The sequence below is a fragment of the Coregonus clupeaformis genome, unplaced genomic scaffold, assembly GCF_020615455.1.
Source record: "Coregonus clupeaformis isolate EN_2021a unplaced genomic scaffold, ASM2061545v1 scaf5751, whole genome shotgun sequence".
Taxonomy (NCBI): Eukaryota; Metazoa; Chordata; class Actinopteri; order Salmoniformes; family Salmonidae; genus Coregonus; species Coregonus clupeaformis.
This window is the reverse complement of record NW_025539205.1, coordinates 1-14,232: the sequence shown is the minus strand read 5'-3', so window position 1 is coordinate 14,232 and position 14,232 is coordinate 1. Positions and strand designations below refer to the sequence as shown.

Sequence of the window (14,232 nt, the reverse complement as noted above, 5' to 3'; positions counted from 1 at the left end):
AGTGTATGTCTCTGTGTGTGTGTGTGTAGTGATGACAGCCAGGGGCCTTACTTCCAGACAGGCCTAGGATCAGATGCCACATGCACCTACACTGAGCCCTCTGAATCAGGGCTCTTTTTGCGTCCCTGTCTTTTATGGGCAATCGGGTTTAACAGGGGGGCTTTGTGCAGAGGCGGGGCGGGCAGAGGATAGCATACCGTGATGGCTCCATTGTTCCCAGCACACGTCTGTGCTCTAACACACTGTTATACCACTGTGATACTGGGAACCTCAGACTCACAGAGCACTGCCTCTCTGATCCACTGGCGCTGGACATAAGCCTAGGACTGGCCTGATCCCTGATCCTTCACCTCTGACCTCTTATCCCCGCTGGTCCGTTCTCTATACCTTCTCTCTCATTCTTTCTGTTTTGTCTCATCTCTATCCCTTTTCTTTGTCCTCTCTTCTCTTTCCACATTTCTCTTCTCTCTCATCTCTGTCCTCTTCTCTCCCCTCTTCACTCTCCTCTTCCCTGCAACTCTTCATCGTGTCATTGCAGTAAATGAGAATGTGTTCTCTGTCAAGTTACCTCTCAAAACAAAGGTTAACGACACAATAAATAACAAATCCTTCTCTCCTCTCTCAGGAATGAAGCGTCCGTTCATGCCCATCCTCTGTGGATATGGAGGAGGACAGGAACGGTTAGGAGTGGGGGGTGGGGTTGACCCTGGACAGCGAGGCGTGCTGTGACCCCCAGGAGGAGGGGGGTAGTCCTGGGGGAGCAGCCAGACCAGGTGGGGGCGCCCTGCCCTCCTCTGACCACAGCAGGCCCAAGAGGGAGAGGAAGCAGCGTAGCCACACACTGTGTGACGTGTGTAACATCCAGCTCAACTCCCCAGCCCAGGCCCAGATACACTACAACGGCAAGTCTCACCAGAAGAGACTCAAACAGATAAGCAACGGAAGATCCAGCATGGCAACACAGGTAGGACAACCCACCCACTTTCTGCCCTATTCTGCAGCTGTACCCTACTCTACCCCTAGACTGTTAGAAAAAAGGGTTCCAAAAGGGTTCCGCAGCTGTCCCCATAGGAGAAGCCTTTTCGGTTCCAGGTAGAACCCTTTTTGGTTCCGGGTAGAACTCTTTTGGTTTCCATATATAACCCTCTGTGGAAAGGGTTCTACATGGAACCCAAAAGGGGTTCTTGAAAGGGTTATTCTATGGGCATAGCCGAATAACCATTTTTGGTTAAAGATATAACACTTTTTTCTAAGAGTGTACAGTACCCTATTCCACTATAAAACTCTAAGGCTGCTCACGTCTGTACCTCCTTACCAGGTGAGGAGAGAAATGATAGTGTGCACACTTTTGACAAAATGTGAATATGAGTTCTACCCCCCAATGACACATAAAGCTACATTATATAACCTAATAAGGTGCATCGGTACTGTGTTCTACCTGTTTCATCATACTTTCAGTACATTTCTAAGAGGATGCTGTGATAATGAGTATGACAAGTGAACATGGAGTGCTGCTACAGATGTAGGATCTTAATTTGATCACCCTGTCGCAGGAGAACTTTCCACATTGAAATTTCAGACATGATTTTCCTTTAAGAAAAATGTATCAACCCCTACAAAAATGTCCATTAATTATAATCCACATAATAATTCACATTTCTTGTTGCTGCAGGATTATTTTCCTGCTGTAGCAAACTGTCTCAATCTGTATAGATGTGTTGTGCCCTGGCTCTCAGTACAGGAGTACTAGTCTAATGTAGAAGTGTGTATGGAAGTGTGTAAGAGTAGAAGTGTGTATGGTGCTATATAGTCTTCCCTAGCCTGAGGCTGGACACAGAGGGAGGAGAACAAAGCTGAGTTAAGTCATTAATTGACTGACTAATTAATTGCTGGTTATTTTAGATCGTTCTTGTTCCTGCTCGCTCCAGGGTAGCTACTGCAGTGGCTGCAGTGGAGTTGCAGGTTTTCCCCATAGCTTTGAATATATAGTGAAACTGGCTACATGTTATGATGTTAGTCCTTTCTGTCTCCCACTCTCTCTTTGCTTGTAACCCTCCTACGCAGCTCGAAAACACTCTCACAAACCTGGAGAACCTGCTCTCAAACACTCATCACTCACTCTTGAATACTCTCTCTATCTCTATATCTCTCTCTCTCACACACACACACACACACACACGCGCGCGCGCACACACATCTCCGCATGAAAACTACTCTGACCCACTTCAGGTGCAGAAATCTCATACAAACAGCACTTAATTACATAGCAACAGAGAGCATGGCAACGCTTGCCATGGCCACAGATTCTTTGGCCCTGATTGGCTGCTGGCAGGCTGCTGGAAGGCTGCTGGCAGGCTGCTGTAGGCATGGTGGTGCAGTGTGTTTCTACCCAACCCTGTAGGGGGGCAGCAGTGGGGACAGACCTCCCTTGAGACTGCCTGGAAACCATGGAACATCTGACTCAGCACTAGAGGAAGGTACACAAACAGTCAATAGTCACCCGCTTAGGTCGTTCAGATAACTGGCTTTGGCAGTTAGTATACACCTGGGATGGCTGTTCTTAAACACAATGTAGCAGCAGTAATCTGGAAAGCAGAGAGATCACGATACACCCATACAAACATACCACCTCTCCTCTCCTCCTCTCTTCTCCTGTCTCCTCTCCTTCAGCCTCTCTCTCTCTCCTCTCTTTTGTCTCTCTTACTCTCACTCTCTCCCTTCCCTCTCTCCCTTCCCCTCTCTCTCTCCCTCCCTCTCACCCTTCCCCTCTCTCACCCTCCGCCCCCCTCTCTCTCTCTCTCTCTCTCTCTCTCTCTCTCTCTCTCTATGTAGTGACACAAGGAATAGTTGGCTTAATAATTCAGCCATGCTGCCTGCAGGTGTGTTGCTCATGTGGACGCCCTTCTTCTGCAGTCCTCCCAACCGTCCTCCTTTCCCTTTCCTGATTGCTTCATTGCTTCAGTGAGCCAGCACGCAGAGCCCAGTCCAATGCCTTGTGGCCAGTCAGTCTTTAAGAAGGATGGGCAGAATGAGGCCTGACGTGGCCACTGACCGTCACTGTCTAAGGAATGGGTCAGCTAGGGCAAGGTCTGACTCAGACCAACACACACACATACACACCCCATGCTTTGTCCCTAGCACCCTGGCACAGCTCCGGCAGCAGAGAGAGAGTGGGGTGAGAGAGAGAGAAGGGGAGGGAGTGTGTGAGTTTGTGTGGTGTACGGTGCAGATTCCCTCTGACACACAGTCACAATCATGCAGCCTTATCTCTGCTCACCTTCTGCTGACTCCCACAGGCCCACAGCCTCAGTTCACACACACACACATGTTGTTTGCAAGCTTTGTGGATGTTGAAGGGTGCGTGATGTGTGTTTCGAGTAAATGTGTATTCCTGTGTGTTTATGTGTGTGTGTGTGTGTGTGTGTGTGTGTGTGTGTGTGTGTGTGTGTGTGTGTGTTTGTGTGTTTGTGTGTGTGTGTGTGTGTGTGTGTGTGTGTGTGTGTGTGTGTGTGTGTGTGTGTGTGTGTGTGTGTGTGTGTGTGTGTGTGTGTGTGTGTGTGTGTGTGTGTGTGTGTGTGTGTGTGTGTGTGTGTGTGTGTGTGTGTGTGTGTGTGTGTGTGTGTGTGTGTGTGTGTGTGTGTGTGTGTGTGTGTGTGTGTCTTCCAACGAATCCTCTCCATGTCGGCTTGTGTTACCCTTCCTCTTTGCTTCACTGAACTGACAGAGGGTCCCGGCTTTTCTGCTCTCTCTCTCTCAATTCAATTTCAATTTTTCAATTTAAGGGCTTTATTGGCATGGGAAATGTATGTTAACATTGCCAAAGCAAGTGAAGTAGATAGTAAACAAAAGTGAAATAAACAATAAATATTAACAGTAAACATTACACTCAGAAGTTCCAAAAGAATAAAGACATTTCAAATGTCATATTATGTATATATACAGTGTTGTAACAATGTGCAAATAGTTAAAGTACAAATGGGAAAATAAGTCAACATAAATATGCGTTGTATTTACAATGGTGTTTGTTCTTCACTGGTTGCCCTTTTCTTGTGGCAACAGATCACAGATCTTGCTGCTGTGATGGCACACGGTGGTTTTTCACCCAGTAGATAAGGGAGTTTATAAAAAATGGGTTTGTTTTCGAATTCTTTGTGAATCTCTGTAATCTGAGGGAAATATGTGTCTCTAATATGGTCATACATTTGTCTGGAGGGTAGGAAGTGCAGCTCAGTTTCCACCTCATTTTGTGGGCAGTGTGCACATAGCCTGTCTTCTCTTGAGAGCCAGGTCTGCCTACGGCGGCCTTTCTCAATAGCAAGGCTATGCTCACTGAGTCTGTACAAAGTCAAAGCTTTCCTTAAGTTTGGGTCAGTCACAGTGGTCAGGTATTCTGCCACTGTGTACTCTCTGTTTAGGGCCAAATAACATTCTAGTTTGCTCTGTTTTTTTGTTAGTTCTTTCCAATGTGTCAAGTAATTCACTTTTTGTTTTCTCATGAATTGGTTGGGTCTAATTGTGTTGTTGTTGTTGTCCTGGGGCTCTGTGGGGTCTGTTTGTGTTTGTGAACAGAGCCCCAGGACCAGCTTACTTAGGGGACTCTTCTCCAAGTTTCTTTTTCTTTTTTTTTCTTTTTTTCAGGGGGTAGATCAGCTTAATATTGCAGATAGATTGTAACTTCTATTAATGTAATTGTCTGCATCACTTCCAATCCCCCATGTTTTTTATATATATACTCCCCTTTATTACTTTTCAACCCCGCCATCCTTTCCCTACTTGGGGTAAATTAGTGAACAACAATGCCCAGGCCTCTACTTCCAGCCTATACTTACTATCTACACCTTATGGACACAGTCAATTTTACAATAATTCTATTTTATTAGTTTTTTTTGTTTTTTGCTCCTGAACTTCTACTCTCAACCTCTCCGATCATTTTCATGATGTCCATCCGGTTTGCTTCTATATGCCATATCTTTCTAACTGTGCTCTTTCCCAAAAGCTCCCAACATACAACCTATATACTTATTATGGACACAGTATGCTTACATTATTAGTTATCTTGTTATTATTTGTTGTTATTTGTTATTAGTCCCATCCTTCAACTCCATTCAATACCTCCCATCTATCTCTTAACACCATCCATATACTCTTATCCAAGTTAATCTCTCTGTAGGTGATGGCTTTGTTATGGAAGGTTTGGGAATCGCTTCCTTTTAAGTGGTTATAGAATTTAACGGCTCATTTCTGGATTTTGATAATTAGCGGGTATCGTCCTAATTCTGCTCTGCATGCATTATTTTGTGTTTTTTGTTGTACACAGAGGATATTTTAGCAGAATTCTGCAATTTGGTGTTTGTCCCATTTTGTGAATTCTTGGTTGGTGAGCGGACCCCAGACCTCACAACCATAAAGGGCAATAGGTTCTATAACTGATTCAAGTATTTTTGCCAGATCCTAATTGGTATGTCAAATGTTATGTTCCTTTTGATGGCATAGAAGGCCCTTCATGCCTTGTCTCTCAGATAGTTCACAGCTTTGTGGAAGTTACCTGTGGCACTGATGTTTAGGCCGAGGTATGTATAGTTTTTTGTGTGCTCTAGGGCAACGGTGTCTAGATGGAATTTGTATTTGTGGTCCTGGCAACTGTCAGGGCCCAGGTCTGACAGAATCTGTGCAGAAGATCTAGGTGCTGCTGTAGGCCCTCCTTGGTTGGTGACAGAAGCACCAGATCATCAGCAAACATAAAGACATTTGACTTCAGATTCTAGTAGGGTGAGGCCGGGTGCTGCAGACTGTTCTCTCTCTCTCTCTCTCTCTCTCTCTCTCTCTCTCTCTCTCTCTCTCTCTCTCTCTCTCTCAAAACCCCAGCACAGGGTGATGGGCAACAACAGTGAATCTAAAAAGGCTTTCATTTCAGCTTCAGCTGTATATGACGGTAAAACTTTACTTAAAGCATTCAGGTATAATGCATTGGTAGTTGTTATAAGCATGTATAAGCCCCTGTTGTGTTTTATAAATCAACTGAAATATGTTATTTCTTTCTGTGGTATTTTGTTTTACATATTCTAAATGGCTACTATACTTTTTACATTTCGTGGTCATTTTGTGGTCATTTCGTGATTATTTTCAAACCTCTTCAAACTACTCCTATAACAAAATAAGAACTGAGAAACAGATGATGCTAAAACAAGTATCATTTATTAGAAAATATGATATTGTATTATTTGGAATGCAAATGAACAATGTCCTGTATGGGCACGTTATTCAGTGTTTCCCCTTGTTGGACTGACGGCGGAGGCGGCGGGCTCTCTTCTTAGTTGAACCACGGGTGGTCACCAAAACTGGTGCGGTTTGAGCATCTTTACAGCTGTCTGTCTCCCTCTCAGCTCCTCTCTCCTTTTGCTCATCTCCATGGAGCTCTAATGCGACCATTATCTATGGAAACAAATTATTAGGAAAACAAAACCATATTTTAATTCATGTTCCAAGGTCAAATGAATTGATAACAATGCAGTGATTTCTTAAGTCTTTACAGTGACATGTAAGTAATACTGTATGTCAGCTTAGGCAATATATATATAACTACAAAGGGTAAATGTCACTATTTGGACCTATTCTATTGTTGTTCTTAAAGCCTTTCTCAGACCCCCTCATACCCCTAATCTCTCTTTCACATCACATTACCTGCAGTAGTCCTCTCACACTGATGGTGAGCAGCAGGCCCATTCCGTACAACCAGCAGCAGAGAGCCAGAAACATGCAGCATGCAGCCTCTATCCTCCTCTCTTCTGCCCCATTAATCACTTCCACCATCTTCTTCCACACAAGCTCACTTGCTCCCGCTCTCTCCCTACTACTGAGCTCAGCTACTCGGGGGCGAAGCGTTCTGAGGCTGGCCGTAGAATCACTGGTTGTCTGGTGCAAAGCACTAACATCTCTGTATTTCTGGTCAATACTGTTTCTGGTCTGGGTGGTGGTGGGCTTGTCCAAGCCACAATGGCCCATAGGGCAGGAGCCTATCTCCTGTTTTTGTAGCATGAGGCAGCTTGATGTACACCCCCTGGATAGGACACAAGTCTGTCGCAGGGCCTTACCCCCAATCCATCTCCTTAATGTGTGCCAAGCTGAGAGGCACCGGGTCCCGTTTTTAGAGTCTTTGGTATGATTGGACCGCGGATAAACCACCCGACCTTCCAATCTCAGGGAGGACACGCTAACGACAAGGCCACTGAGTTGGTTAGTGTTGTTTGTAGCTACCCGGGTAGCAGTGGGTTCCAAGCTGACCATAACACAAGCCTCTCCGGTGCACTTGTGCAAACTGTGTCCAGTGGTCTCGTTGGTGTTCTGTGTGGTCCAGGGTCGTTGAAGGAAGTTGATGGTGTTGGTCTTCTTCCACACAAGCTCACTTGCTCCCGCTCTCTCCCTACTCCTGAGCTCAGCTACTCGGGGGCGACGCGTTCTGCGGCTGGCCGTAGAATCACTGGTTGTCTGGTGCAAAGCACTAACATCTCTGTATTTCTGGTCAATACTGTTTCTGGTCTGGGTGGTGATGGGCTTGTCCAAGCCACAATGGCCCATAGGGCAGGAGCCTATCTCCTGTTTTTGTAGCATGAGGCAGCTTGATGTACACCCCCTGGATAGGACACAAGTCTGTCGCAGGGCCTTACCCCCAATCCATCTCCATAATGTTTCCCAAGCTGAGAGGCACCAGGTCCCGTTTTTAGAGTCTTTGGTATGATTGGACCGCGGATAAACCACCCGACCTTCCAATCTCAGGGCGGACACGCTAACGACAAGGCCACTGAGTTGGTTAGTGTTGTTTGTAGCTACCTGGGTAGCAGTGGGTTCCAAGCTGACCATAACACAAGCCTCTCCGGTGCACTTGTGCAGACTGTGTCCAGTGGTCTCGTTGGTGTTCTGTGTGGTCCAGGGTCGTTGATGGAAGTTGATGGTGTTGGTCTTCTTCCACACAAGCTCACTTGCTCCCGCTCTCTCCCTACTCCTGAGCTCAGCTACTCGGGTGCGACGCGTTCTGCGGCTGGCCGTAGAATCACTGGTTGTCTGGTGCAAAGCACTAACATCTCTGTATTTCTGGTCAATACTGTTTCTGCTCTGGGTGGTGGTGGGCTTGTCCAAGCCACAATGGCCCATAGGGCAGGAGCCTATCTCCTGTTTTTGTAGCATGAGGCAGCTTGATGTACACCCCCTGGATAGGACACAAGTCTGTCGCAGGGCCTTACCCCCAATCCATCTCCATAATGTTTCCCAAGCTGAGAGGCACCAGGTCCCGTTTTTAGAGTCTTTGGTATGATTGGACCGCGGATAAACCACCCGACCTTCCAATCTCAGGGCGGACACGCTAACGACAAGGCCACTGAGTTGGTTAGTGTTGTTTGTAGCTACCTGGGTAGCAGTGGGTTCCAAGCTGACCATAACACAAGCCTCTCCGGTGCACTTGTGCAAACTGTGTCCAGTGGTCTCGTTGGTGTTCTGTGTGGTCCAGGGTCGTTGATGGAAGTTGATGGTGTTGGTGTTCAGTTCAATGTGAGGCATGCTGGCCCACTGCCAAATGCCCATGGGGGGCATCAGGTTATCCCGAAAATCCTTGCCGTCCAGAATGTGTAATGCCAAGATTACATACACCAACAATTTAATACTGGAAGAGTACAAAGCCATCTCTCAATCAGTAAAATTAAAAAAGCAACTACTCTGTACAGAGATAGGTGAGTTGTGGTGTTAAGAATGTTTGATAGGAATGTTGTGCCATACAGTGGTCTATGATGTCATAGAGGGCATCCAACATGTAACCTAGGTGAAGATAACTAGCATGTCACCCCACCCTCCTTTATGACATCATTGCGATATAGATGCGGTAAAGAGGTTAATCGAACTCAACCAAAACAAAGGAATTGCCATGGCTGTGAGGGAAAGGGCTGTGAGGGAAAGGGCTGTGTGGGAAAGGGCTGTGGGGGAAGATCCTGAGTCTCCTCATTGCCCTCCTCATTGATCCCATGTGGCTTAGTTGGTAGAGTGTGGCGCTTGCAACGCCAGGATTGTGGATTCGATTCCCATGGGGGACCAGAAAGAAAAGTGTATGCGCTTACAAGTCGCTCTGGATAATTTAGCCTATTGTTTATATGTGTATTTCACACTATGTTGAGGTAGAAATTGGAGTATAATGTTTGTATGGATGTCAACCCCAATACATATTCATGTCATCGTTACCAATCAAATGCATTACAGTTAGAAACGACTTTGACTACCATCAACGATTTCTGTATGCTAGGTATGCTAACAAGCTTACACGAACGGGAGTTAGCATTTAGCAGTCACTTCTTCTAAACCTGAAAAGGGACAACTTCTACATGGTATGCAGTGATAACAGACACATTTATCCAAATCGGACTTAAGTAAGCACATTGTGGGCCTGTTACACTTCATAAATCATGACGGATTTGATGAATATCCACTTTGTTGGATCAGATTTGTTGAATGTGGTCAATGCAACGTCTGCATTCCATTGACTCCTTTACTGCATCTATGGTCAAGTTGAAAACCATAGAATTAGGAATTTGAATACTCTAATTTAATATGTAATTTAATAGGATCTCTATGTTGAAAACTCTGGTATTTCTCATCCTAAAGCTTGTTCTCCATATTATTTTTCAATGTTTTAAATGATGTGCCAACATGTTTTGAGCACTTTTATCTTCAAAACTAGATTTTTAGTGGCTCTCTCTTGTCCCTTTGCAGCAGATATATAGTGAGCAATATGTTTGGAACATCAAATTGCAATAAAATCACAGTATCAAATTGCAATACATATAGAATCGCAATACATATCGTATCAGCACCTAAGTATCATGTTAATATTGTATCGTGAGGTCCTTGGCAATTCCCAGCCCTACTGTTCACCACTGCCCCATAAACTACCAGCCACCATTGTCTCTATCCTTCTATTGAGGGAGCCAGACCATAATCCCCCCTAATTAGGATCAGCTTGGCCATCGCCCCGCTCTAGGACGGCAGCACCAGCCAGCCAGTGTTACGCCCCTGAAAAAGGGGAGAAATAATCACGAGAGTGATGCAGTTATGTTTCCTCAATGAAAACTTTAGTATAATCCTTTTACAAAAATATCACATTTTACAGAACAACAGATCTACAGGAACTAGATAGTTTTGTAGGGTACAAAGCTTATTCAAGTCACAACAGCATAAACTGTAATTCACTAAAACATATACAAATGTTTCAATATAACTGTCAAACACAAAGTAGCTTTAGCTCAGTAACCCATAACTACATTTATCAACCATGTCAACAAAGTATTCTAAACACATTATACAAATAACCCCAAAATATATTATTAACAGCGCACATGTTCATTCACAATTAACATAAAATGGCAGCTACTCTCAGTACGAAGCTATTCTTCGCTGCAACCGAGCAGGTTTCACTCACACACGCACCTATTACTCTCTTCAACTTAACTCCAACTTACTCAAGATGTTACTAAAACATACCTTAAACTCTCTTGACATGTTAGCAAGTTGTACATTCAAATTAACTAATTTTATATCAATAACGTACCTGAAAAGGGGGAGAAATAATCACGTAGAGTGATGCAGTTATGTTTCCTCACTGAAAACTTCTTGGTATAATGAGGAAAAAGAACTGCGATTTCCCTGGGAAGTTGGGTGGAGACCAGAGCAATCGATCTCAGGCTCATAGATTAAGAGCATTTAGTAGATCACAGATTAACACTTTTACCCTTAAATTAGGCACCACAAAATAAAGTAGTCAATACAGTAATCCCTCGTTTATCGCGGGGGTTACGTTCCGAAAATGACCCGCGATAAGTGAAATCCGCGAAATATAAAACTTTTTTTTTTACAATTAGCAACTATTACATGTATACAAATACAGTGACTCACGTGTAGGCCGTTTCACTGCTCTTCGAGACTGGGCCGCTGCATCCTGACTGCGCTCTGCAGTGTTCTCTCTCTTCTGAAGCCCGCGGTGCAGGTGTGTTTGTTCGGGGAGAAGAACATAGTGATAGGCAGCTGTTGTCGCTCTTTTTTCTTCTTTGCAAAAAGATCCTTGTACACCGACATGCCACCATCGGATTACGTTGGAGAACTGTAACGAATGGCTCATCAAAGGGTCCCATTTCATTAGGAGATGTTCGAAATTACAAGATAATTTGGCCAACTCAATGTAAATTTGCCAAGCTGTTTTATGTACGTACACATAACTGCACGAGACGACAAAATGATAGCACAACTAGTAGCATGTTTTGATACAAGAAGCGGGAGTGAGTTTTTAGCGAATCAGAATGCAGAGCACAATGCACCAAAAAAATAAAATGCATTATGAAAATCCGCGAAATAGCGAATCCGCGATAAGTGAACCGCGAAGTGGCGAGGGATCACTGTATAACGTTTACACATTCCTCTTACAATTTTTACCCTTTGTACACTTGACGGATTTTAACCTTTTAACACAATTATGAATTTTATCAATCTCTGTGAACTAGTACTGAATGCATGATCTTTTTAACCTTAGATATTTTAAGATCCTTACATACCATGAACTTACTAATACTTTTTTAGTGTATAACAGGCTATGAATGTGTCCTTTAACCTGTCACACCAGCGCCTCCCAAAATATTTTGAGAGCCAATTAAAAGAGGCGTAGAGTCTGCCGGGGCAGGGACAGGTCCACTAACACTGTGGATGAGATGCATGTTGGGATAGCTCTTCCTCCTCTCTTAATTTAGTGGGAGGGAGGGAGGGAGGAGGGGGACAGTGGCTTGGTCTGATTTGACCTGATGTCACTAGAGGGGGTGGATGCTCAGACCACAGCAAAGGCTGTGTCTGTGTCTGAGTTACTATTGTTTATTTTCTGCTTGGCATCTCTTTTCATATCTTCGAGAATTGATAAAGCATGCTATTGTGGTGTGGGTGTCTCTATGTTTGTGTGTGTGTGTGTGTGTTTGGGTGTGTCTCTGTATGTTTTTATGTGAGACTGAGAGAGATACTCTGACTCTACCTCTTTCTTGGTTCTGATCTTTCCACAGCCTATGATAAAGCTTCTTGTTGTGATGTGTGTGTCTGCATGTGTGAGTCAGTGTGTGTCTCTTCATGGCCCCTGTCTGTCTCTATCTCTCTCTCTCACTCTGTTTTAATAAAGCGTGAGGGATTGGATTAAAGGCTGGGATTTTCTGCATGAATGCATTTGCGCATCTGCGTTTTATTTTTGTGCCGCCTCGCCATTTTCCCATTTTATTTATTCCCTGTGGAGGGAAATGACTTTCCTCACTCACTGTGCCTTTGGACATGTATGTGTCATAGTGTGCGTATGCGTGTGTGCACGTGCTTTTGTGCATGTGTCATGTTGTTTGCAGCAGCGTCGAGACACACCTTAAGCCCTGGGTATCACCACATGTGGCTAGTCAGTCCCTGATCGGTCCATCTGATGTGTCTGTCAGCCACATACAGTGGGGGAAAAAAGTATTTAGTCAGCCACCAATTGTGCAAGTTCTCCCACTTAAAAAGATGAGAGAGGCCTGTAATTTTCATCATAGAGTACACGTCAACTATGACAGACAAATTGAGAAAGAAATCAGAAAAGCACATTGTAGGATTTTTAATGAATTTATTTGCAAATTATGGTGGAAAATAAGTATTTGGTCACCTACAAACAAGCAAGATTTCTGGCTCTCACAGACCTGTAACTTCTTCTTTAAGAGGCTCCTCTGTCCTCCACTAATTACCTGTATTAATGGCACCTGTTTGAACTTGTTATCAGTATAAAAGACACCTGTCCACAACCTCAAACAGTCATACTCCAAACTCCACTATGGCCAAGACCAAAGAGCTGTCAAAGGACACCAGAAACAAAATTGTAGACCTGCACCAGGCTGGGAAGACTGAATCTGCAATAGGTAAGCAGCTTGGTTTGAATAAATCAACTGTGGGAGCAATTATTAGGAAATGAAAGTAATTCAAGACCACTGATAATCTCCCTCGATCTGGGCTCCACGCAAAGATCTCACCCTGTGGGGTCCAAATGATCACAAGAACGGTGAGCAAAAAAATCCCAGAACCACACAGGGGGGACCTAGTGAATGACCTGCAGAGAGCTGGGACCAAAGTAACAAAGTCTACCATCAGTAACACACTACGCCGCCAGGGACTTAAATCCTGCAGTGCCAGACGTGTCCCCTGCTTAAGCCAGTACATGTCTAGGCCCAATGAAGTTTTGCTAGAGTGCATTTGGATGATCCAGAAGAGGATTGGGAGAATGTCATATGGTCAGATGAAACCAAAATATAACTTTTTTGGTAAAACTCAACTCGTCGTGTTTGGAGGACAAAGAATGCTGAGTTGCATCCAAAGAACACCATACCTACTATGAAGCATGGGGGGTGGAAACATCATGCTTTGGGGCTGTTCTTCTGCAAAGGGACCAGGACGACTGATCCGTGTAAAGGAAAGAATGAATGGGGCCATGTATCGTTGAGATTTTGAGCGTAAAACCTCCTTCCATCAGCAAGGGCATTGAAGATGAAACATGGCTGGGTCTTTCAGCATGACAATGATCCCAAACACAACCGCCCGTGGCTTCGTAAGAAGCATTTCAAGGTCCTGGAGTGGCCTAGCCAGTCTCCAGATCTCAACCCATAGAAAATCTTTGGAGGGAGTTGAAGGTCCGTGTTGCTGGCAGCTGACAGCCCCAAAACATCACTGCTCTAGAGGAGATCTGCATGGGAAGGAATGGGCCAAAACAATACCAGCAACAGTGTGTGAAAACCTTGTGAAGACTTACAGAAAACGTTTGACCTGGTGTCATTGCCAACAAAGGGTATATAACAAAATATTGAGAAACTTTTTGTTATCGACCAAATACTTATTTTCCACCATAATTTGCAAATAAATTCATAAAAATCCTACAATGTGATTTTCTGGATTTTTTTTCTCATTTTGTCTGTCATAGTTGACGTGTACCTATGATGAAAACTACAGGCTCCTCTCATCTTTTTAAGTAGGAGAACTTGCACAATTGGTGGCTGACTAAATACTTTTTTTCCCCCACTGTACATTTTTAAGAAAAATTTAGTCATTTAGCAGACGCTCTTATCCAGAGCGACTTACAGTTAGTGAGTGCATACATTATTTTATTTTTTCATACTGGCCCCCCGTGGGAATTGAACCCACAACCCTGGGCGTTTGCAA

The 14,232-nt window shown here is 44.3% G+C and overlaps 1 protein-coding gene across 1 annotated transcript; it reads right to left on the bottom strand.

The window, feature by feature from the left end:
* Positions 1-6,173: 6,173 nt before the first annotated feature.
* LOC123490943 lies at positions 6,174-8,012 on the bottom strand. The gene is made up of 3 exons (XM_045220761.1): positions 7,901-8,012; positions 6,682-7,684; positions 6,174-6,432 (listed from the first exon to the last, which is right to left on the bottom strand). The coding sequence occupies exons 2-3, from the start codon at positions 7,606-7,608 to the stop codon at positions 6,262-6,264; spliced, it is 1,098 nt and encodes a 365-aa protein (XP_045076696.1). The 5' UTR covers positions 7,609-7,684; positions 7,901-8,012; the 3' UTR covers positions 6,174-6,261.
* Positions 8,013-14,232: the final 6,220 nt, after the last annotated feature.